This window comes from Passer montanus, unplaced genomic scaffold (genome assembly GCF_014805655.1).
Source record: "Passer montanus isolate IOZ18808 unplaced genomic scaffold, ASM1480565v1 scaffold18, whole genome shotgun sequence".
Classification (NCBI taxonomy): Eukaryota; Metazoa; Chordata; class Aves; order Passeriformes; family Passeridae; genus Passer; species Passer montanus.
The window spans coordinates 17,034,256-17,058,897 of NW_024365381.1; the positions used below are offsets into that span (position 1 = coordinate 17,034,256).

At 41.0% G+C, this 24,642-nt stretch overlaps 1 protein-coding gene across 11 annotated transcripts in view; it reads left to right on the forward strand.

The window, feature by feature from the left end:
* The window catches only part of TTLL5 (tubulin tyrosine ligase like 5), a 125,159-nt gene that overhangs the window by 15,990 nt on the left and 84,527 nt on the right, over positions 1–24,642 (forward strand). For 9 of the 11 annotated variants that reach the window (XR_005627094.1, XR_005627096.1, XR_005627095.1 and 6 more), the window contains 7 exons: positions 6,928–7,029; positions 7,151–7,242; positions 9,259–9,366; positions 17,467–17,548; positions 18,425–18,486; positions 19,176–19,267; positions 22,070–22,111. Coding sequence is in view for 8 of the 11 variants with exons in the window: in XM_039705368.1 (XP_039561302.1) it covers positions 6,928–7,029; positions 7,151–7,242; positions 9,259–9,366; positions 17,467–17,548; positions 18,425–18,486; positions 19,176–19,267; positions 22,070–22,111 (580 nt within the window). In the remaining 3 variants the exon portion in view is untranslated. The remainder of the gene's footprint in view (positions 1–6,927; positions 7,030–7,150; positions 7,243–9,258; positions 9,367–17,466; positions 17,549–18,424; positions 18,487–19,175; positions 19,268–22,069; positions 22,112–24,642) is intronic. The other 2 variants (XM_039705371.1, XM_039705372.1) reach the window with 1 other exon arrangement.

Below are 24,642 nucleotides of genomic sequence, written 5' to 3' on the forward strand. Positions count from 1 at the left end.
TTTGAATTTGAAAAATAGATTACAGAAAAAGAATTGAAACTGATCTGAAACACAAACATTCTTGCAAAAGGCCCAAGGAGCATCAGCCTGAGGGGACTTTCCAGTAGGACACAAGGGTTTGCCCTGCAGTTAGAACAATTTCCCCTTCTTCTATGTGACAGAAAGGAGCCTGGTGGACCTTTCTTGTTTGGTGCCTGCAGGCATGATGAGTCTTGACACATAGTATGGGGATTCATAGTGAAATGGCTCCTTGTTTTGGGGAGACTTCTTGATGGACTGTTTTTTCTCCTAAACCATGTTTAGACAGCCCTATTTCTGAGCTTGAACAGCTGGAAGGGTCATAGACCATCAGGATCTTGTAATTCAATTTTACTTTGAATTTGAAAAATAGATTACAGAAAAAGAATTGAAACTGATCTGAAACACAAACATTCTTGCAAAAGGCCCAAGGAGCATCAGCCTGAGGGGACTTTCCAGTGGGACACAAGGGTTTTCCCCTGCAGTTAGAATGCTGGGCTTTGCAGCACCTGCCTCTAGCTGCCACCTGAGCTCACACCACTCAGCCTTGTGACACCCTTCCTTCAGTGGCCTGGCTTCCTAGTTGACACTGGCTCCTCTGGGATATTCACCATTTCTGTGCTGGATTCCTGTGGTTTCCAAAGAATTCAGGTATTTGCTTTGAGCCAAGGAATTCACATTAGCTCACAGGCTGTGCTCAGGCCAGAGCTGGCTGAGCCAGCTGCTGCAGCCCCATCCCTCTTGCAGTAACCCCTGCCCAGCAGCCTGTGCTGCTTAGGGAGTGCAGCTCATTTCTTTCTGCATGGACACCTGGGGTCAGACTACAGCCCCTTCAGTAGACATTGCCCTGTGCAGGAGCTGTGGAACAGTGCTATTCACTAGATGGACCTGCTGGGCTTCAGGCCAGTGGATAGACTATCCAGCCAGACAGCTTTATGTTGTTTCCTTACTTTTTAATTAAGATAATCAGATTCAGATCACTGAGGTGAATAACTACTGATTCACTGATTCATAACTACATGACCTGCTGTTGTGCTTAACAGACAGGCTACTAAGCAGTTGTTCAATTTGGTCAGCTCAGTTGTTAATGCTGCTGACAGTCTGAACAATGAGAAACTAGAGAATGTGAGAAAGAGAACATGAGATATTCACAAAATCAGAGTAGCTGAGTTTGGAAGGGATCTGGTCCAACCCCCTGTCAAGTGGGGCCATCTAGGTCTGGCTGCCCAGGACCATGTCCAGATGGCTTTTGAATATCTCCAAGGAAGGAGACTCCACAACCTCCTGGGAGGCCTGTGCCAGTGCTTTGTCATCCTCATGGTGTTTTCTTGTGCTCTGAAGGTTCAAAATCACATTAATGTCAATGTATAAATTGAAAACATGCAAATTTGTTGTGAAAAGATTAAAAAAGTCTTTATTTTCCCCCCTGTTCCTGCAGACATCTGTAACACTGCTCCTGGATCTTGTTCTTTAACATGGAACTGTTGGAGTAATTGTATTCAGTTTTGATTAGAGAAACTGCCATCATAGAGGTGTCACCAAAACTCCTTTTTATGTTTAGTAATTCCCATACAAGCTTTAACTCTTGTTCATACTCGATTGCTAACTGACATATCAGGTGGAACATATTAATGTTGGAGGTAGGGGGAATGTGATCGTCTTTAGACTTCCGTTTTCTGTCCTGTACTGTAAGGAACTATGTTCCCTAAACAAAGTGGCAGCTAATAGACTAACAGGGAGGCTAGAGTCTAATGCATGGGGAGGAGTGAGGGACTGGGAAAGTGACTCCAAGCATAAAACGTGATGAGCATGCTTGTAAAAGCACTACACTGATTATTTCCAGTACATTTATGCAGGAACTCTGTGTGCAGTCATGGAAAAGTCTATCATAATCTGTGCTTTTTTGTACAACTCATTTGAGAGAAGAGGGATTAACTATTCTTTCCTTCTTCCCACTCGAGTATTTTCCTTTTTCCTCCTCTTTTCCCAGGCTGACTAGATGCCTCAAATAAGCATTCCAGAGCTGTCAAGTTTCATGCAAAACCATGTAACATCTTCTGTAAATATTTAATGATCCAGTTTACATGTTTCTGAAATGACTTGCAAACTTTACCTTGTGGTTAATTCATTTCCTGAAGTAATGCTGGAGATAAGGCAAAGAGCATTGTAGAATCCCTTGGGTAAGGTCCTGCCTAAAATTGTGACAGTAGAAGGATAGTTGTTTAGGTTAAGGAAGTGTAGGGATGTGGGTTAGGGGCCAAAGTTTGTGTGGTGGATTTGGGGACTTTCCAGTGTCAGCTCTGACGTGTTTTGTAGACTGCTAGGTGAGCAGGGAAAAAGCTTGCATGGCACTTGTAGAGAAGGTGATGTATTGCAGGTAGAACTTAAGTGTGGTTATTAGGCCTTTAATGAACTCTCACAATAAAGGGGAGGAAGACTGAAATCTGTCAGTGTGTGAATACCAAAGCTGAACCTGAAACATGACAGGGAGGTAGAGAGCTGGGATGTCTCTAGATGTTATGCTATTAGTCTAGAGGTTTGAGAGTAGTTCTGGAGTCTGAAGGATTTAGTGAGGATTTCTCCCTTAATTTTCTTTTTGTGCTGCCCAGGCTACCTGCTGCTGCTACTGCCACCCTTCTGCTTGCTTTTGATTGTTCTTTCTTCCTCTCTGATCCAAGATGAAGTCCAGCCAGAGGGAAGGGAAATGTGCTGTTGGGGAAGGTGAGCTGTGTAGCAGTGTGTCATTGCTGGTATAGAGACTGGGTTGTTGCCTTCATCCAGGCTGCAGTGTGCCTGTGTGACTTGGCTGTGATCAGCTGAGACACGAGCAGATGTGTCAGAGCAGTGGAATGTATGAGTATCACTTCTCTGTTCTAAGCTTTGAATTCAGAAATGAAGGGCATCTCCTCTGTTCTGCTGGAGAAAGAGAAGCTGCAGTGAAAGGGAGGGAGGCTGCCAGGGCTGTTCCCAGTATGATTGCAGCTACTTCTGCCTGGGAGGCTGTATGACAGGCAGCAGTTTGTGTGGAAACTGAACAATGCACAGACAACCTCAGTTTAACCTTTCCTCTTTTCCAGCTGTAGTTTTGGGGTAGAAACTCTCCTATTATATTTCTGCTTAGAGGCTTTTGGAATCTAATCTCTTGTATGCCACTATGTTAGAATGTATCCTAAATTTTCTGAACTTAGTCCTTTCCTCAGACATTAAAATGACAAGATTCATTAGAAGGAGAGGATCTTTGGGAGGATGGGACTGCAGTAAGTCCAGGTAAACAAGTTCATGAAAGTGAGTGTCTTTAGTGTCACTTGGAGTTAATTTTCAACAGTGAATGCAAGCAATACATAACATCAGGACATTGGAAGTGCTTCCTGTATTCTTGCTGCTGTGAACCGTGTTACCTCTGTGTAATACATATCTCAGAGATGACCCAGGTTAATGCTGTCAGAGAGGACCATTCCTCTTGCATCTTCTTCTCCTGCACCCTCTCCAAGTACTTTGGCAGGTGAAAGAAGGTTCAGTCATTCAACTTTGAAAACTGGTGGTTAGAACTTGTGTTACAGAGAAAGCAAATCTGTATTCAGGCCAAAACAGAGTTGATATTCTCTGATGGTGGATACAGAGCAGACACTCATTCCTTTCTTGGCTACCTGCATAATGTTCACATTGTTAACAATAAGAACTGCTGGTTTAGATGAAGTGGGGACAGAAGAATGCACTGAAGTAGCAGAAAACCTTCCTGTCTGACTAGTAGTGGAAAATTTTACCTTTTCCTAGGTTTTTTCCTGCTTGACAAGTCCTACAGCAAAATTCTATGTAAGAATTAAAAGCAATGTGAATCTAATTGTTGAACCACTCAGCCCACACACACATTTATCAGCAATGCCTGTTAAGTGTGAGTCTGTGTTGCAAGGCCTATGGAGTAGTTCAGAACTTGGACAGGAACAGACCACAGTGGGGGAAAATGACAGTTGCTTGAAGCAGGGTAAGAAGAGATGGTATTTGTAAGCAGAAGATTAGTGTTTAGAGGAGTTTCCCTTGATAAAATAGTTTTTTTTGGCTGAAGGTGGGCCTCCACGTGTGGACAGTCCAGCCTCTGGTTTAGGAGTTCTCTTGGATTCCTGTCTGATTGCAGGCTCCCACATAGCAGCATCCACGAGTAATTCTTTGGCTCAGAAACAGTCCTGTCCTGGCAGATGGTGATCTGGACTCACGTACTTGTGCCTTCATCACTCTTTGGCTGGATTATAGCAATATGAGACACCTGGGCATGAAGCCTTCAGTGTTTAGAAAAATAGTTCATGCAGAATATTGCAGCATATGCTTGTGGTAAGTTCTGTTACTAGGAAAACATGAGGCTTGCTCTTTATTTTCTGTCCCTGCTTAGCATATAGTTTTTGAATTGCTTTTAGGATCTTGACCCTTATCTTTAAGTAACATATATTCTATTCTTAGTAGTGGCCCAGAACAAAATTGGAAAAGAACGTTGCCCTTAAATGAAGTAATCTTCTAAAAGATTGTAAGGTTCCTCTGGAGTTTATTCTAATTTCAGGTTAACACCTAGAAAAATTTTACAAGCAATGTTTTTCTATTCTTCACTATTCCTGTAAGGCCTTTTCCTATGACCTTGGTTTCTCTAAAATAGTGGTAAATTTCTGCTGAAGAAGGACATTCTGTAGCCTGCAAGTATCTTCTCCTTCCTGGGGAGAAGGAGTGTTTGTGAACAGCATAGTTACTACAGGGGCAGAAAGATACAGTAAACATACTCTGAAAAGCTGTAGAGTACTGAAGGTAATTGTGGCTGGTATTTCAGAGGTAGTAACACTCTTCCATCTCAAGCGAGTGCAAAACACAAAAGTGTAAGGAGTGTGGGCTGTTTGCTTGCACTGTACTTCTGATCTGTTAGTGCTCTGGCATCCAGAAGCTATTGATAGAAGCTCTAGAAATAGCTTGGATTTTCCATTTGCAGACCTGCACTTAGCATGAAGCTGGTCAAACCAGCTCTGCATGAATGCCTTAAGAACTGGATTATGTTGTTTAAAGCTTGGGCTTTTTAGATAGTAGATATGAGTAATTTAATGTTTTGGAGGTTTTTGGTGCATTGCTGAAGTTGCCCATGATGTCCTTCAAGATGATAGCATCCTAGCAAAAGAGAAAGCTTAGGTACTGGGAGCTCTGGAACACAGTGAAATATCTTCTGAATAGGCAGTCCCCATGGGAATGTAAAATTCTGAGCGTGGAGCTCAGACTACCCTAATAATTAAGGATGGTCTCTGTAGAAGGAAGCAAATGCAAGCATTTGAAGGTACAGAAATACTGTTTTTGGAGTATTGTCTGTGTCTGTCAGGGGTTCCTATTCTTTTATTTGAGGATGAAGAATTAAAAGCATAAGCTGAAAAGCATGGTGAACCCAATTCCCCTCTCCTTGGAAGTACCAAGGGAGGCTTGAAATGGCTCTCTGTGCTCAGTGTCTTTCAGGATCTGGCCGAAAATATATTTCAACAAATACTTCTAGTATGCTGCCAGTAAGATGGAGATGATGAAATAATAAATAAGAACCAAATATATGACAGGGCTTTTGTCACTGTTTTCAAAACAGAAGTGCTAAATCCAGGAAACTTAGAGTTAAACTGAAAAGAAATTCAAATACTTGAAGCTGTGGAAATATGTGGAAAGAGGATCCAAACTTCCAAATGCTTTTGTTGCCAGCTGCTCTGACTTTGTACATAGTTAAAGCTGAGAAAAATATAGTGCAAAAATACTTTTCACTGTTTTAACCTCGCCACTTAAAATTAGTTATATCATGGGGGGTTTGTTTTCCCTCTTGCTTCCACATGTGTGTTTTAGGATAAGTCTAATAATTTTCATGGATTTGCTGGTGTAGTTCTTATGGCAGCAGGTATTTCTCAAAATGGCTACCAAGTGAGGGCAGTAATGGCATAGTTTTCACTGAAAAATGAGGTCTTTGGGTTTTTGGCGGTTCTTTCTAAAGGGAGGATTGGGGGTTTTTTGGGGATTTTTTTTTTTTGCTTTTTTTTGGTAACTTGTTAGCTGTCTTTGTATAGTTCAGCTTCTTCTGAGCTATGGGAAAGAATTGGGGAATGATGAAGAGAGATGACTATTAGTTAAAAAAATTGGAGATGCATTCTTTTCTGAACATTATTTCATTGCATAACCAGATGATCCAATTTTTCTCACTCTTCCATTTTTCCAGAATCCTGTCTCCTTTTTCCTGCATTGAGGCTTACCCCATATCTACTCCTCTTTTTATGCAGCTAACTCTGCTGTGCTTGGTACATACTTTTCCTCTTTCTGGGGCTTCTTTGGGTAGCATGTGTTTGACTCTCCCCTTATCCTTTCTTACTCCCCTTACTTCTTTTGAGACATTGGCATCTTAAGCTCTTGTGGTACAGGAGGATTGTCAGAGTGAAGGTTTTTTTTTCTCTTGTTGTTTTTTTGTAGTTGGGGTTTTTTGAACTGGAACATGCTTGCTGTGATAAGCTGCAGTGATTATCAGTGGATCACACTGGTCATTCTACCTAATAGATGCTCTGGATTCTGCCATCAATTTTTTAAAATTGATTTTTCTCCAAAGTCTAAGAGACCTAAAATATGGATTACATGTAGTGTAAGAAAATTATTGCAGTTGGGCTAGATTACTATTGTAGTTCCTTTCCAGCTGCAACTATTCTATTGCATTATATTCACATTCTATGACATTATTTTTTGCTTGATGTGTCCTTTGAGGATAAACTATTTTGCATTTGAAGTCTCACTACATGCTTTCTCTCCCTGAGTGTTTCTGTTGAGTGGTCTGTGTGGTGGTCTGTAATTTGTAGTGACATGCTTGCTGTATTCAGCAAGAATGCCACTTGTTTAAGAAATACTGTGAATTTTTATTCCTCTTCACAGATTTGCTACAGTGAGGTATGACCAGGCATCCAAGAACATTAAAAACCAGTTCATGCATCTGACTAACTACAGTGTTAACAAGAAGAGTGGAGATTATGTCAGGTACTTAGCTGGAAAATGGAATGTGTTCTCTAGAGGTTGGGTCAGTTTACCTGAGTGGGTCTAATGCTGATCCATAGAGGTGGGCCAGTGGTGTGAATCTCCTTCTTTCATTTATTTTTAGCTGTGATGATCCTGAAGTAGAGGATTATGGAAACAAGTGGAGCATGAGTGCAATGCTGAGGTACTTAAAACAAGAGGGGAGAGACACTGCAGGTCAGTAAAAATCCTGTTCTGTTATTGCTTTGTTGGATCTTGATCATCTCACTAGTGTGAGTTCTAAGAAGGAAGACCCCCAGTGAGTCCCATTTAGCACCAGAGCAGGGTGGAGGGAAGCATTGTTCCTTACTCATGAGACCTGTGCATATCTTCCCTATCCCCAGAGATAAGGCCTAACCCCTTCCTTTTTGCAACTAGTATTCTGAGACTTTCTCAGGGTGTGTTTCTTAATATTTTACCTACATTTCCCCTTTCTTAAGGTCATTCCATTCCTTCTAAAAGCTTCCCTCCCTCTACTGCTCCCATGGCCTGTTCAGTCTGATGAGTGACCAACCTCTGGACAGCTGTGCCAATTTGAATGACTCTTGGATGTGGTGTCATCTTTCCATGGCTCAGGTTTTTGCTGGGTGTTTTCATTTAGTCTGTGTTTCATATAAAATAGCTCCCTCTTCCACACCTTTGCCAGGTCTGCTGGGAGTAACTGCATCTGCAGAGCAGAATCCAGGTATATCCCTTAAGGGGTAGTTTACCTGTGATACTGAGGCATCAGTAAAATTACTGATAGCAGCTATGGCCCGTATTGCAAATGTTGCCAAGGAACACTCAAATGTTGGAGAAAGGGGTTTGAATCTGGCTTTCAGATGGAAGTAGACTTTTTTTCCATCATGTGTGTGCATGGCTGTCCAATCCCTTGCACCACAGGTGTTCAGCCAGCTGTGAATATGTAATAATTATTATTAATATATCTCCACACCTCACCCCAACCTCAAGTATAAAATATACACTCTTAATAATTAAACTACTGAGCAATGCAAGCAGATTTCTTTATCTATTACAAGACGTGCACCTTTCTCTGATGCATCTGGTTCTGGCCATAGGGAGGCAGAATGCTGGCTGAAAAGTGCTGGCCTTGTCTGGGCTGGCAGGGTTTTTGTGCTCTGGGTTGTTTATGTGTGCTGGGATGTTTCCATGCTGTGTTGGTTCCACTTAGTTGTTTTCTGGTACAGAAGTTCACATCTGAATTTGCTTGCATGCTCTTTCTGTAATTGTTCAGGTCCCTGCATGTCATCATCTGAGCATGAGAAGTAGTAATTGTAGACCTAAAGTAAACTCTCTAGTCAAGTGGTTTCTAGAAGATACTCTTTGAAGCACGGGTTGCCAGATGTCTGTGGATTTGCTTGCCCTCCCTTTGAGGGGTGGGGGAGGTTGTCCTTTCATCTTTATTAACTTCTGAGACTATGATTCCAGTATTTGTTCATTTCTCCCTTCTCTCACTTTGCTATTGCTTGTCCTTGAAAACAAAACCAGCGTGGTGTTCTTTCTGTTGCATGACTCATCCCAAGTCCAGTGTAGAATCCAGGTCTATGTCTAATGTACATCTTTTCTTGCCTTTTGCTTCCTCTGTCTTCTCAGACTCCTGTTCCTGAGCTCTGTTCACAGGCTCATGCAGGAGCTGGAGAGTGCTTTCATACTATGGGCTATCTATAGGTCAGCAGGACTGGGAGCTGGCACCGGTCTTAAAATTTTGAAAAGATTTATGAACTTTGGTATGGGACAGCTGCATTAGAGGAAGGTGCAGTGTCACAGAACAGTTATCTCATAAAAGTTCACAATAAAAATTTTTATATCTCAGTGCTATGGCTTATTCTCTGTAGTTTGAGGGCTTATCTCACTAACCCACTCTAGTCTAACTCTTGTGTAATCCTAATACTCTTGAGTAGGCAGTGGTCAGACTCCAGCTGACTTGTGCTGGTGTGTTTGCCATATGTTTGTTTACCTGCACTGGACATATACTGACATTTATCATTTTCACATTCTCATTTGTGAGTATTTTTGCACTAGGATACTTATGCATGTCTATTTACTTAGGCTTGCATGGATTTCCAAGCATCATTGCTTTGAGTCACAAAGGTCTATCTCCATATGCATATTCTCATGCCTTCCTGGATATTATGTGTTACTTCACAATCTGCTTTTTTTCTTTTTCCTTCTGCCCCCCTCCCCTCCTTGCAGCACTGATGGCCAACGTGGAGGACCTGATTATCAAGACTCTAGTTTCTGCTGAGCCGTCCATTGCATCAGCTTGTAAAAGTTTTCTTTCACATCGTGGCAGCTGCTTTGGTAAGACGCTGGGGACATCTTTGTTGATTGCCTGTTGAGTACTGTTTGGAACCTCTGCCTTTGTCATGCTAGAGAGAAATATGCATTCCCTAGTGTAAGAAAGCTGGATACTATTTTGGTTGTTTTGGTTTTTTTTTTCTTTAGCATAAGCCTCAGTGAGGGCAGGGGGCATAGAATCTCAGTTCACCCTGTGTCACCATTGATCAGAGTCTCATGCAAGAAAATGAAAACAGAATGATGAAAAAGGACTTCAGAGGGAACTTGGGGAAGTGCTGGAAAGGTCGTGATTTACTAGTGTCCTTGCAAAGAATGGCTGTGGGTGATTAAACACGTTGTTAGAGCACTTCCTATTTTCTCTCGAGCCACCTGGCAGTGTAGTTTTGCGTGTTCCTGGTGCTGTGCGGGTGGGGAGGAGCCGCGTGTGCGTGCCCGGGGTGCCGGGGGCGCCGCGCGGGGGCGGCCGAGGCCGCTCCTGGCGGAGCTGCGCGCCCCGCTCCGCGCTGGCAGCGGCGCCGCGGAGCTCCGCGCCAGCACACGCTGGGACGAGCTCCAGAAGGCAGCGGCTGGTACCACAGTGTGCCTTCTCCCGCTTTCCAGTGGCTGCTTCCCAACCTTCCCTAAAGAGGCCTCCTCCTGCTCCTAGCCGTCCTTCACTCGTGTGGATGCAAGCACGAAGATCAAGTCTCAGTGCTCAAACCAAAGGCCAAGCTTGGCTTAGGCTATCCTATGTTTAAGTATTGGAACTTACATTTAAACTAGCTATGACAGGTCAAATCCCTTTATGTGGTCCTTGAGTTGCACTTAGATAGTGACAATTCTGCAGCTTTTAACACTGCAGCATAAATGCCTCTTTGAATATTTGAGGGTGATAAGACAGTCAGGAATCAAGGAGCCACGACTGATAGGTTGTTTAGTTACCTCCCAAAACTAACTACCTCTCCCACCATAGTTTCTCCTGCCTAGTTCTGATTCCTTCAAAGTTGAAGGACCTGGTCATACATGGGGATTTATGAGTTAGATAATAGTCTCAGTGAAATGGCACTTTATTGGCTAGTTGAAAAAAAGACATGTCAAAACCACTTTAGCTGCCTCTTTTTTTGGCTTCTCTCTTTTCCTTCCTCAGTTGTCTCTAGAGCTGTGTATATGGAAACTAATGCTCCTCATGTACTTTCTGCTGGGCCTGGCTCTGAGGTTATCCCACTTCCTGCTGCCTCCCCAGGGTTGCACTAACCACCCTCTCAGATGCTCCCCCACAAATAAACTGTTTTGTTCCGTTTATTTCAGTGTAAACATAAATTAAGAGCTTCCCAGGAAAGAGAGCTTAAGTAGGAGCCATACTGCTTCCCTGGGGAGACTTAGGCATTTCCAGAGCTCAGTACTTTCTGCCACCTTCCCCCACAATTAAGTGGTGGTCGTTGTCTCAAGGATTTGAACTTCCATCTTGCTGTATGGTTCATTTGTCATCTGTGTGTCTTGTTCTGACAGTTTTTGGTTGTATGACTTTTAACCTTGTAAATAATTCAGTTTTTCTATCTGGAAGTGGTCATAATGGTTCATTTCATAGCTGTTAGCATGAAGGAGAAAACTGCGAACAAAGATTTCAAGGCAGCACGTTGAGTCTCAGACAAGAGCCTTTTTTTTGGTGGTGGTTTTTTTTTTTTTTTTTCCATTCTGAGCTGTGAACAATGAAACTGAGTGTGTCTCCTGAGGAGGGTTGATCATGTGAAAAGTATCTCAGACTTCAGAAACCTTTATCTGAAATTCAGATGCAGAGATTGGTCTTGTTTGGAAAACTTCTAAAAAATATAACTAAGTTGTATTCTACTCTAGTGCTTGTAATGCTGTTATAGGGAATAGAACTCCTGTACAAATGCCATTTTCTTCCTAAAAAAATCAAATCACAAGTACTTTTGTCCAGATGAGTTTGCCCATTTTATCTCTCTAATTGATTAGTACTGCAGTGGTCCTTCAGTTCTTTCACAAGTAAGTGTTTTTATATGTAATGTACTTGTCTCCTGGATTTAAAGGAAGGGAGTTTATTCATGGCTTCTTCATTTTCTGAGACTGGTGAGACAGGCTGATTCCTGCTACCAATGCATGCCTAGAAAGAGAATGCTAGGTCAGGATAGTCCTTTTTCTAATGTCAAAACAGAGTGGTGGTGACAGCTTGTGTAAAGAGTGAGTTCCATTTTGGCCGTGTAATGTGAGCTATTTACTGCATTCTAGTAATAATCAGTTTTCAAAGGACTTGGGATGCTCAGTTTTGTTCCTCTTAAGTGCATCACAGAAGCACTGCAAGTACTATTTGATTTTGTTGCCTTGTTCTTGTACTGTTATTAACAAAGTGATCCCAATCATCCATTTTGTTCTTTGTAATTAGCTAATAATTCCTTATGTAAAATTAAGCTCCTAGTAAAATTTGTTTTAACAAATAAGTAATTCCAGAGGGGGGCATGCTGCAACTCTCCAGATCACTGCACTGTCCTAAAGCTGGACACCAGCTGAGTCAATGGTTACCTCTGGAGCCTTCTTTAAGAGAAAGATGGATAGATTTTGCACTTACTTGAGGGATGTGACATATCATTGTGGGAACAAGAGGTACAATAGGGCTGCATGTGCCCAAGCTGATTACAGACTGTGTTTTTCTCCCTCCTGAAGTAAGCACCTCTGGGTAGGCTAGAAAGGGGCAGTAAGGCCAGCTTTCAGGCAGAATGAAAAATTTCTCTTGGGTGGTGCTTTAGTAGGGTAGGAAATGAAGGTGGCTGGTGCAGCACGTATTTTTGCCAGCAGCCAGGTAGCACCATTTTCTGCACTCACTGAAATGTGAGCCTAAAGAAGCAATAAATTGAAGTCCTCTTGTTTCATTTACATTCTAGTAAACCCACTAGACAACTGTGACACTGTTGAGCTTGTCTGCAATCAAGAAGGCAGGCCAGGATAGGGTAATGGGCGTACTGATCCCACCAAAGCAACGAGTTTCTTATTTAGCTGCTTCTGTATCTTAAGGCTGAATTGGCCAGGCTTTTGCTTCTATTCACATCTATATTGAGATAAAAGCAAACAATAAACTATTGTATGACTTGAGTGGGGCTGATCTGGAGCTAAATGCTTTAAAAAGTCTTCATTTGTGCCGAATCACCAGTTTCTCAACTGCCTATGTTGCTGTTCTTCATAAACAGCTTTCTTAGTGGTGGCAGTTGAGCTGTTTAGGGGAAGCCTTTTGTAGTTCTCAACAGTGCTGACCTGCTCCATTATGAGTTTTCCAGGGCACTAAAAACTTGAGGTTCTTAAGGAATTTCTGTACGTACTTACTTGATGTGAGGTGAGTCTATGATTAGTGACTTAAGTCAGCCATGCATATACCATACTTATTTCCTATGTTTTGTAGTTTTTTACATGACATGTCACAGAAAAGCTGAACAGGGATTTCCTACTATTACTTTTTTTTACAAAGCTTTATCCATTCTATTTTTATAGCCTTAGCATCAGTCTTTGCTTTCAAGCCAGTATGTAAAGATGCCATTGGAATCTGAAAGAGGTTGTAGACTCCTTTGGCTACTAGCAGATTCAGGAGGCCTGTAGCCTTCATGGCAGGTGTTTTGATGATCTGATGGGTGAGGTGTCACAGAAAAGCTGAACAGGGATTTCCTACTATTACTTTTTTTTACAAAGCTTTATCCATTCTATTTTTATAGCCTTAGCATCAGTCTTTGCTTTGAAGCCAGTATTTAAAGATGCCATTGGAATCTGAAAGAAGTTGTGGACTCCTTTGGCTACAAGCAGATTCAGGAGGCCTGTACCCTTCTTCCCTTCTTGGCAAGTGTTTTGATGATCTGATGGGTGAGATAGATTTTGTAATGTAACTGTATCTTCAAATTTGACTAAACTGTCAGCTGAGTGTGAAGGGTAAAATGAGTTCAAGGAATAGGTCTTCTAGTTATAGCTTCTATAGGAATGGGGGGTCTATCCCTGCACTGTTTTTCTTATTTGTCACTTTGTGGCTCTGAATGGTACCCATCTGATATTGATGATTTAGTACCCAGAGCTTGGTTGAAAGATTCAAAATCCCTGTTGCTGCAGAAAGTTTGTTTCTTTTAGGAAGTTGTTCTCAGCTTGGTAGCACTATTTTTCTTTCTCAGAAGGTTGGAGCAGACCTAAAAAGCTTTTATGGCTGTTTTTGGGGAGACTTAGGAAATGACCAGCACTGTCAATTTATCATCAATGGACTTCTGTTACCAAAGTCACAATCAGCCCTGGCTTGTCATTCTGTCTTCTACTGCCACTGGTTCTTGTGGTGGCATTAGGATCTTCACCAGATGGATGACATCAAAGTGAGGAACACCACAGGTTATTCTTGTCTCATGGCTTTTTCTGGGGCTGAGGTTCTTGGAGGGTAAGAGCTTGAAATCAGAAAAACTTGGGCTAATGAGGTTGGGAAACACGCTCTCTTTATCCTTCACTTGTTGTATCCATCCATAGAGTCAGATGGCTTTTATTTTGGTCTGCCTAATATTGTATTTTGTTAATTTGGGCACTTGAGTTTGTTGAGGATGAAGTAGCTACATATCTACTCTTACGTTCCTCAGTTTGGAAGGGAAGTTAAGTGTTGTCCTAAAGTGGTTACTGGAATATTAACATCTTTGCTCACTCTGGAATCACACACTGGGTTGAACAAGTTTTTGCCTTGTGAGTGAGAATTTATTTACTCAGTAAGATTAGGATTATAAAGGCAGCCGAGTTTGCACCAAGACTCCTGTTCTTTGATGTTAGCCTTGGAGCTACTTGTCCCCTCTTGTGGGGTCCTTTTCTGTAAAAATATAGACAATAAAACCTTTTTCTGTTAAAATTAAGTTCTCTTAAAAAGGGAATTAAACCTTAATATAAGAAAGGAAAAATGGAAGACTTGAATTTCAGTGGCAAAATTTTCTTGTGTTAGAAATGTCTGTAAATGTGCTCCTACATAAAATGAGGAGATGGGGTTTTATTGCAATATCAATAAAGAGTTATGTGCTATGAATGTTTTTTCCCCACTGTTTGTGTCCCTTCACAACTTCAGGTTGTCTCAATTGAATTGTAGAGTATGTACTTTGCAGTAAAGCTTTTTTTAAATCCAGGGAACAAGCTGCAAAGACAGACCAGAATTACAGTGACACTTTAGGAATTGAGCTAATTCATGCTGTGCAAAATCATGAAAAGTTTCTTTATGCTACTGTGCTATCGCTTGTGATTTAGTTTCTGTACTTACAGAGAATAACAAATTCTTTGGGGATATTTTGTAAAAGAGAGTGCTGGTGCAGTCTTGGAGAGGATTGTAAGATAAACTTGGAATACATGGGAGTTTATCAGAACCAAAAAGCCTGAAACTATCTCTCTAGCCTTTGTCTTAGTCTTAGATAACGTCATTGGCAAAAAAATCTCTGGTTGAACTCTTGTTGTTAGACTGTGCACTGAAGCTAGGCTTTCTTTTGGGAGTGGGAAACTCCGTCAGCAGTGACTTCTCTGTGGGGATTGGAGGAGGATTTCCTGCTGAGTCTTGGAAACAATTGGCACCTCCTGATATAATTCCACTCCTTAACACACCGTAGGGGTGGAACGTGCTTTTGTGGATTATAGTAGCAAGAGAAGGCACTATGGAAACTTGGTTTCAGTTTCTTCTGTTCTTCCCTTAGTAGAAATAGTGGTACTAGGTGGCTTGTCCTGAACCTGCCATTGCCACAGTGTGAAGCATGTTTTGCTCTTTCATTGTTCTCTTTACTCTCCCTGCAAAGGGAAGTGGCAGCCTTGCTGAAGCTGGTAATTGCAGAGGATATACTTTGCATTATCCTATGCTTGTGTGACTCTGTATCTTTGTCCTGCCTGTGTATTTATTTTATCAAGTGGTAATTGAGTTTCAGAGTGGAAAGGGTACTGTGACTATTGTGTTTTATCCAGGAAGTACATTTTCCAAATGTGAAAGAGGGTCAGCAAGATATTTCTGGGTAAACTTCTGACTGTTGACCAGATCTTTGTGCTAAGCCCTCTGTGGAATCTGGGAGGCTTGATTCAATTGCCAGCACATGGATGCTATGCAGCTCCTGATGCCCTAAGGCAGCAGAGATACCTGTCTAGGGTTTGTAGATACTTCTCAGAATATGTGAGACTTGGGGCATTATGGAGCAACAGTGGAGACTTCCTAGGAGACCCTAAGTCATTGCAAGTGGCTTTAGAATCCGTGTTTAACAATGGAATTAAGTCAACAGGGATACCCTGAAGAACTTACTGTCCTAATAAATAAGGCAGACACAAGGGAAAGGAATGTGAAGCTCCAGCAGAGTGGTTAGAGCTAGCTGAGGTTGAAAGGTTTCCCATGTGTATTTGAAAAAGTGGACAGAATGACTAACTGGGCGGGAAAGATAGAGCTTTAAAGAGCGAGCAATTTGCAAGAGAATTGTGTGGGAGAGGAGGAAAAAGTCAGAGGAGCCAAAACACTAGGAAAGGGCCTCCGAGGGGGCCAAGGAAGGGAATGGCCAGCAGCAAAAGAAGCAGGAGCTAGTCAAAACAAAGTGCACTTCTTCCTGGCTGGGGCTGGAGGCTGCAGACCAGAAGCTGCTGCAGGCCCACTCATTGCTTCTCTGCCTTGGGCATGAGCTGCTGAGTTTTCTGTGTTGTTAATAGTCATGGGTCTTCACCAAACCTGAGACTGTATTTTAATATAATGTATCAAAGTCATCAGAAGGTTCTCCCGGTCAAAGTGCTTTGGTAATGTTTACACTTAAAATCCCCACCTTCTCCTTTTCCCTCCACTGCAGCTGTTCCTGTCTGGGAGGGCAAGAGAAAAAAAATTTAGATTCTGCCTCATTTCTTTGGAGTGAACCAACTCTTTAACTCTCTGCTGTTGTTTCCCATTCAATGACTGGCTACAGACTCTAGAATAGTGAGCAGGCCATGCTCACTCCTCTGCCATTTCCCCCCTTCCAAGCCTCTCCTGACCCTAGCTCATTGACTTCCCATTATAAGCTGCATGAGCTTTTGCACAGCTGTCTGCATAGGAAGAGCTTGTCAAGCAGTCCAGCTCCCCAGGGCTGACATCAATGTCAGGCAGGTGACAAAAGGCCAGAGCCAGAATTCAGGGAAAGAAACATGGCAAAGAAGTTCTCCTGCTTTTATTTCAGGCACTAAGGAACTGTTTAATTTAATGAAAATCCTTCTCTGCCAATACCCTGTTTTGTGGTGTTTTAAAAAAATTGCTTAAGTTGCCCTGATGATTAGGAAGTCTATTTCTTAATGCTGAAAGAAGCAATTGCATTAATGCCAGCTTCTGATTTACACTCATATTTGTGAAGCATCCTTCCTGCAACTCTTTCCAAACCTAGAGAAAATATGTATAGAGAGTGAAATAGTAAAATCAGATTTGGAATAGGGAGCTGGCTTCAATCTGAGCAGTATAGAGCAGAACACATCTAGCAGATGTAGTATGTTATGATTGTTTTAGAAACTAAGGAAAAAATATTTCTGCTGTGGTTTGCTGCAAAGCAACAAGCTATCAATACGCTAAAAAGTTATGGAAGGTTGTCTGTGTAGATGGAGTTGCCTAGGAGAAGTCTGTTGTAACCCCATGGGGATATTGCAGAAAACATACAGGAATAATTGAAAAGGAGCTGATGCTTGAAAGAAGCAAGGTTTTCTCTAGCTGACTGGAACAATTAATAAGGGGATTAAAAAGTGGAAAGGAGAATGAAATTTTGTTGTTTCCAGGATCCAGTGGAAGAAGTAGATTGAACCTGCTATGCTTGTGTCAATTCTATGTGAAAGCAAGTATTAGAGTTCTGTGTGAACTACAACTTGTGGGTAGTGAAGAGTTTTTTATTTTTCTACATAATACTTTCCTAATATTTTTGTTCCTCTCTTTCCCCCCCCTCCCCTCCCAAGGCAGAAGAAGTTTAGTTTTGATGAAGTGAAAATTGCCACTTGAGGAATGTTATTATTTCTTCATCTCTATAGAGTTTGCTGGATTTAACATATATAGTTTAGATTGGAATGGCCTGGTAGAAACTAATGTTGGACCTTCTGTGAATGCTTAAAGATGCAGTAAGGTGAACTTAGTGTCTGCTGTGTTTTTAGAGCTATATGGTTTTGATGTCCTTATTGATGACACTCTGAAGCCCTGGCTGTTGGAAGTGAACCTGTCCCCATCACTGGCCTGGTAAGTGATTCCCAATTTAACATGAGGCAGGGACTGTTGCTGGAGATGGTTGTCCTTGAAACTTGTGGTCCTAGGAGGGCATGATTTCATGGTGCCTGCAGATTTTGTTCCACAGCTGATTGGCAGAGAGGCTACTCCTTTGCTTTTTTCCTTTGGATAAACAAACTTACTGCAGCAATAGGTTTTGAAAGAGCCCAGTTGGGATTCCATTTACTTTTTAATTGTTTCTCTTCCATCGTCACTGTTAATGCTTCATAATCTGTCATTATAGATAAATTTTGGAGATCTGTCAGACTATTGTGTTGGATTTCAATCTTCTTGGCTGATAGAAGCTTTTAGATTTTGGAGTCCAAGCAGAGTTCAATCAGTTACACTTTACTTGAGTATGTAGAGGAGTTCTTGGGCTCAGTCTAGTACTCTAATCAGAAAATTTCTAAAGAGTGAGTGTTGACTTGACCCTTATGCTGACCTTTATGCTCTAATGGAAGCTGAGGATTTATTTTGGTAGGCCTCTTGGCTATGATTTTATGTGGAAGAGTGGTTTTTAAGAATTCTACAACAGCAACTTTTGTCTACTTCATGAAATGTAACATACATACATTCAAAGAAAATGTTTCTAGCCCTAAGGAGAGTTTAAACAAATCTGTGTGTGTCTGCATTAGCACACTAAAAGCTGTGGAAAAAAGATCAACAGATTAAGCCATTGCTCTCTGATCTTTACCTATGTATGTGAAAATCACCTAATTTTCTTCTTGTTTTTGCCTGTTTTAAGAAGGCAAAGAAACTGTATTGGGAGATAAACTGAATACTGATGCATTCCTCTTATTCAATGCCAGACAAATAATTCCTATTATCCTCTGTTGCATGTGGTGACAGTGATGCTCCTTTGGACCTGAAGATCAAAGCTAGCATGCTTTCAGATATGTTCACTCTTGTAGGTGAGTGAAGCAAAAAAATCCTTCAAACTTCCCCTTATTTAAAACCAGCAAAAGGTAGGTTTATAAAGCTGCATGTTACTAGATGAGTATAATAGATGTGAACTCTAGTTAAGGAGAGCAGCATAGATCACTGAGAAGTGATATATGGACATTTCAACTTCAGAATAATCATCTGTTTGCGATGCTTAGGTGGTTTTAAGAGTTCCTAATTTGGTATTTGAATACACTGCTCTCTTTAGCTTTCAGAGTTAGCATTCAAGCATTTTTTAGGTTGAATGTGTGGGTTTTGGTTGGGTTGCTAGAATTGGAGTACTGTCTAGAGCACAGCGTCCCTTGCATCTTGGTTTAGTTGCTTGATTCAATTTGCCCCAATAGTGAAAGAAGTAAAATTGTCATCGGGTACCCTGCTCAGCTGTTTAAAAAAAACAAGTCTTTCTCTGTGCTGCTATTCAGTAACCCATTTGTTGATTTAAGTACTTGATCTTGAAGCAAGTTTTTGTTCAAAAAATGTAATGCAATTACAGTTTAGGATTAAACAAAGCAAGGTATAAAAAAGAAAAGGATCCTTATTGGTCCTTGGGCAGGGACAAGAAGGTCATGCATAGATTAAGACTGTGAACAGAAATGCTAGATTAATCTTTTGGGGTTTGTCTGTGTTAAAGTTCTCATGTGGCTCTTGGTGCCCATAGGCTTTGTATGCCAGGATCCAGGCCAGCGGTCAAGCCGGTCCATTTATCATTCATCTGAATCTGTCAGAAGAAATCCATACCAGAAGCTGCAGGTAAGTGACTTTCACAAGCCCTGGCATAGGAGGAAGTAATTCTCGCAGAATTTGACTCACAAGTGAGAGCGGCAGTGAGTGAGATTATCTGGATTTCTAGCATAACTATGGAAGATGAAATTTTAAATTGTAGGGTTGGTGAGGCATTGAAACATGTTGCCCAAAGAGTTTGTGAACTCTGTAGCCCTGGAGGTGCTCAAGACCAGGCTGGATGGGGCTTTGAGCACCTTGGTCTAGTGGAGGCTTCCCTCCCCATGGCAGGGCAGTTGGATCTAGACAACCTTTAATGTCTTTCCAACCCAAACTGTTCTGTGGTTCTCAGGGCCTCAGGGGCTACACCTGAGTCCTGGGCTGTTCAACCACTTTGATTTTGTTGTGGACAACAAGCTTACAGAACCCTGGAGCTTTATTAATGTCTCCAAGACCTTCTCCTGGGTGAAAAACTTCTTGCATTTGAAGTTTAAGGCTTCTTTCCTATTCTCTTTTGGAATCCTACTTTCTTTCCCATGGATCATTGGACTGAGGCCTCATGTGTCTTGCTGTGATTGCCCCTTGCCTTTTCTGTTGAGGTAGTGCTTTCTCAGCACTGTAATTTGAAGGACAATTGTTCTCTATCTCTTTTTGTCTAGGAAATGGATTTCATAAATATCTGTGGAAATGGAGCATTCACAAAAGGCAGGGAGATCTGTTACATCACTTGGACTTCCAACATTTCTCCTCAGGCAAATAGGCAGATGGTGTTCTCTGACATCTCTGCAGCTGATGGTGCTGTGTAGCTCAAGTTCAGTTAGGAAATGACAAGTCATTTTTGTTCAGCCTCAGTGTACCAAGACACTGTCCATTTTGGTGTAGGGAAGCTCACAGAAATTGCAATATTTTATCTCTTGTAAAACTCAAGAGTCTTTAGTCACTGTGAGAGAAGTGAATAGCTGGTAAGATGAGTTTTGAGCATCTTTAGGATGCATGTCTAAATTTGAAACTTCTAAGACAATTGTGATAATGCTTTAAATACAAATGACTGTATGTTGGTGCTCTTTGTAACAGACAAAAGGTACATGAGAAATTAGGAACCATTCAAAAAAAAATACCCTTTTTTATTAGAGTAATGGCATCAGATCCTGATGATTTGACAAAATTTTACAAGACAGTCTCAGAAAATTATACTGTTGTAAAGCATTGAAGTTTAAGGAGGCTTTCAACTTTGTTTTGCTTAAAAAATACCCACAAAGACATGTAAGGCTGGCCAGTTGAAAGTTGCAAAGATTTGTATGACAGTGCATTGGTTATGAGACAGGATTAGGGTGGTTCCTCTAACTAACCTATGTTTAACAGGAACAGGTTTGTGATGCAGTGATAAAGTTTTACAGCATTTTTTCCTAAGTGGTAATCCCATGGCTAGCTAGGTGTTTAGATCTTTCCATGTCCCAGAATGTTTTAGCTTGTTATGCTGAATACATTTTACCTCATTTTTGGATTTTTGATACCTGTTACAATTTTGTGTTGCAAAAGGTATATGTAATCTTTTGTTTTTTCCTACCACCTTCGTGATGTCTTAAGTTTTGATCATTCACATAGGCTGTTTTTATAATTGTAAAAGTTGCTGCTTGGAAAAGATCTGTTGATACCAGTGCTCTTGAGAGTTCTCTTGAATAGATATCTTGAGATGGTTGCTCTCTTTTCTGAGTTTCACCGGACTGGGCTGTAAGTTTCTTTGCAGTTTCTTTGGTTTGACTCTTTGAGCATTTCTCCCTCTAGGGAAATGAACAATTTTGCTGCTTCCTTTGTAACTTTTTGTGGATTTGGATTGGAGCTCTTTCAATTAATCCTAAGCAATGGAGGGACCTTGATCTGTTTTGAGTAGACCAACTGTAGAGAGGAACTTGTCAGTAGTACAGCTAGAAATGATAGATGGATTCTCAGGAGACCTTTCTTCCACCATTTGTTCCTCTTGGGTGTTGGAGAAGACAGCCTGAATACCACTGAAGGCAAGAGAACTATAAGTTCTGATGATGATTTCTTTTGAACCTGTCCCTGTCCTTCAACTGGTTTTACTTGTAGGCCTGATACCAGGTAAGTAATACAGGGTACTTCTTGACATTCTGGTATTTCTACACCTGTGTTAGAATGTTAAATAGTATCTTTTTTTTTTCTCCACTAGAACTGGAATATTGTTGAGGTATTTAAATGAAATTACTTGCAAAATTATGGGATTCTCCCCCCTCACCCCTTCCCATTCTATAGACAATTTTACTTGACAGCATCTCTTTCTTCTTGATGCATAGCTATTAAATATTCTAATATGGGTGACTCTTATTTTACAAAAATAAGAATTTTGCTCATCATAGTTGAGTTCCGTGTGCTTTTGAAAACCATATATTCAGATGCATTGTGCACAGTTGAGCACATCTGAGCTTAGAATGAGTGCTGTGTTTAGAATGGGGACAGGATACATTTGCAGGATATGAGGAAAGTATAAGTGGTTAGCTTTTTCTCTGGACTTCAGTTATCATAGAGTGCTTTGGATTGGAAAGTACCTTAAAGATTATCAAATTCCATCTCCACTGCAATAGTGGATAGGGACACCTTCCACTAGATCAGGTTGTTCAAGCCCCATCCAGCTGTCTTTGAGCAGTTGCAGAGTTGGGGCATCCACAACTTCTCTGACCAACTTGTTCCAGTGCCTCACCCCCCTTTGCTTGTACTGTTTTGTTTAGGGTACTTGCCAGTCCTCAACAACTCAGGCAGGGATCATAGTGTCCTGGAGAACACAAGATTTTTATTCTCTTTGTGTGTCTCTTGCAGCGTCCTGTGTCTGCACAGTCACAAAGAGCAAACAGCAGATCAGTAAGTACCCTTCAGCTCCCATCAACTGTGTAAGGGCTGCAGCTTCAAATGTGTACAGTGCTTTTGGCATAATTAGCCCCCAGATATATTTTACAGTTTGAGTAGCCTGGGGCAAGGGGATGGGGGTAAGAGGGAAGTCAACATGAGAAGAGGAGATGGCACCACATGTTTCCATGTGGCGAAAGCAAATGTTGAAAAAATATTTACATCACTTCTAGCAGTTTAAAAAAAAAAGTAGATGAAGCTTGCTGAGAGGTCAAGGTCAGCTGGATCAAATCCCTCAAAGTTTTTAAGACTACAAGTCTGAATGATAAGGTAAGCACAGGAGAATCTGTGCAGACAAAACTCAGGTGGCTCTACAAGAGAAGTAATCATTTTCTTTGAGACAGTCCTCTGAAGGACACTGCAAAAGTTTGAGAGTGAACTGGGTCCAAATAAATGCAGAGAAAAGGAGGATTTCTTAAAGTTAATGGAAAAATATGAGACTATTGTTAGCCTAAGTGAGACTGATCTCCTTTCTAAGTGTTGCATTTGTTACCCTTCCTGCAAGCCATATAGACATAGTTTACAATTCTAAGCACCTGGCCATGTGGGGACATGTTAGGCATTATTTTTCTGCTGGGCTTCCTGCACAAATGTAGTGGGAGGGTTTTTTGGGTTTTTTTAATGGGGTTTCCCCATCAGGAAGAGAAGGTAGATGGAATCACCTTGAGAACCTAATTCAGCCTGTTTATTGCTGTTTGTCATTCTGAGTAAGTTTAGCTGAGGCTCAGAGGAAAGAGTTAGTGAATTACAAGGCTTTGTAGAGAATAGGAAGGATCTTTGTGCCAACTGCTGTCAGTGCTTATTAAATTAGCATCGTGATTTGGGAGTCAAGGATACTTTCAGAATTTGGAGATATACCAGAGTGGTTGGATTCATCTATACTTTTATAGATAAGCTGGGTCAAAAAGGAAACAAGATGTTGGTGAAGTTGGAGACATTTCTGTTCTACAGCCAGAGGGTATTCTGTAGTGAAACATGGAAAAAACTGTGCAGGAGGTCAGAAAAGAGAGTTTTCTCTAGAATTTTAACAGCCGTGTAGTTTTGTCCTCAGGGAGGAGTCAGAGCTGCCCAATACATTTACTGTTTGTATTTAATGCAATCATCTCTGTTGTATCGAGACAATAGAAATGATTTCATTGAAGTGTTTCCTTAGAAGCAGATCATTTAATAGATTGAAGAATTTCCTGTAATACTCTCTTGGAACAGCAGTTCTCACATGATGATGGATTGTTATGCTAATGCCAGGAAATGGGAAATGGTTTTTAAGAGAAGGTTACTCTCAGGTTTTAGAGAAAGTTGTTAAGCAACATTTTTAAGCACTGGATTAGAAATGGAAGAAAGCTTAGAAAGAAAGACTAAGTCTTTCAACTTAGTGCCATCTACAGCCTCAAGCAAACCTGTTTTATTGCTGGTATTTTTATTTCTTCTACAGATGTTTGTGTCTCTTGCCTCTCATCCAGATTGTCTTGTTTTCTCTTTTTAATCAGTTCTAGTTAGGCTTAATGAATCATTACAGGTGGTACCTGCTATGTCTGTTTTATCTTTGGATTTTTCTGTGCCAATCACTGCAGTATAACCTATTCTAGTGCAATGCCTGTTGCTTTTGCTGTTGCTTCATCTACAGATTCTGAATAGCCGCTTGCCATTTCTAATGAAACGGAGAGAATGGAATTCAATTCCCATAGTCTTTACAAATAAAGATGCATCCTGATCTTGCCATGGATTTTTTTTTGTATCTGAGCAGTATGGGATATTCCCCTGGACTTATCCACCTTAAGGTTTCTGTCATGTTTTTCTCTTCTTTCTAGATTAAGGCTCTCTGCACATTCTTTGCTCAGTATAGAGCTAAAAGAAACTTTGAATTTAGTAAAAAAGCTTGAGATCTTCTCACTAGACTCTTTTAGTGCTGTTTTTGCAGAGGTAGTTTATCTAAACTGAGCTTAAGAACATCTTAAATGTACTTGAGAAAAAGTTCAAAGATTTGTCTTGCTTTGATTTTAAAATTTTGTAATCCTGATCGTTTGAAGACCTTTTGAATTCCTGTCCTTTTGCTAGAATTGGCCAGGATTGCCCTTCAATTAAAAATAAGCTTAGTGACACTGTCTGCAAATTATTGCATATTATTTTAAAATTGCATATTTATGCAAATTTGTATGATGTATCTGTGTACATCTGCAGGATGTATCTGTTAAGTGTGAGAGATAGCAAGCTGACAGTTCAGCAGTATAGTAACAAAAGAATAACATGTTGTGAACTTTTCCCTGCAACTTTTATCTCGCCAGGGAATTACAGTCCTATTGTTCTAGTGCAGCAACACAGCTAGAACAGAGGATCATGGTTCTGGTACTATTGATGTGTGAATCCAAATGTATTTGGGTCTTGTGAATGCTGACTCCAGTGCCCCTTGGGTGAGGATTTTCCTGTATGACATTCTGACTTTGCTGCTTTTGGTATGTCTTCTGTTTTTCCAGAAGGGGCCAGGGGTG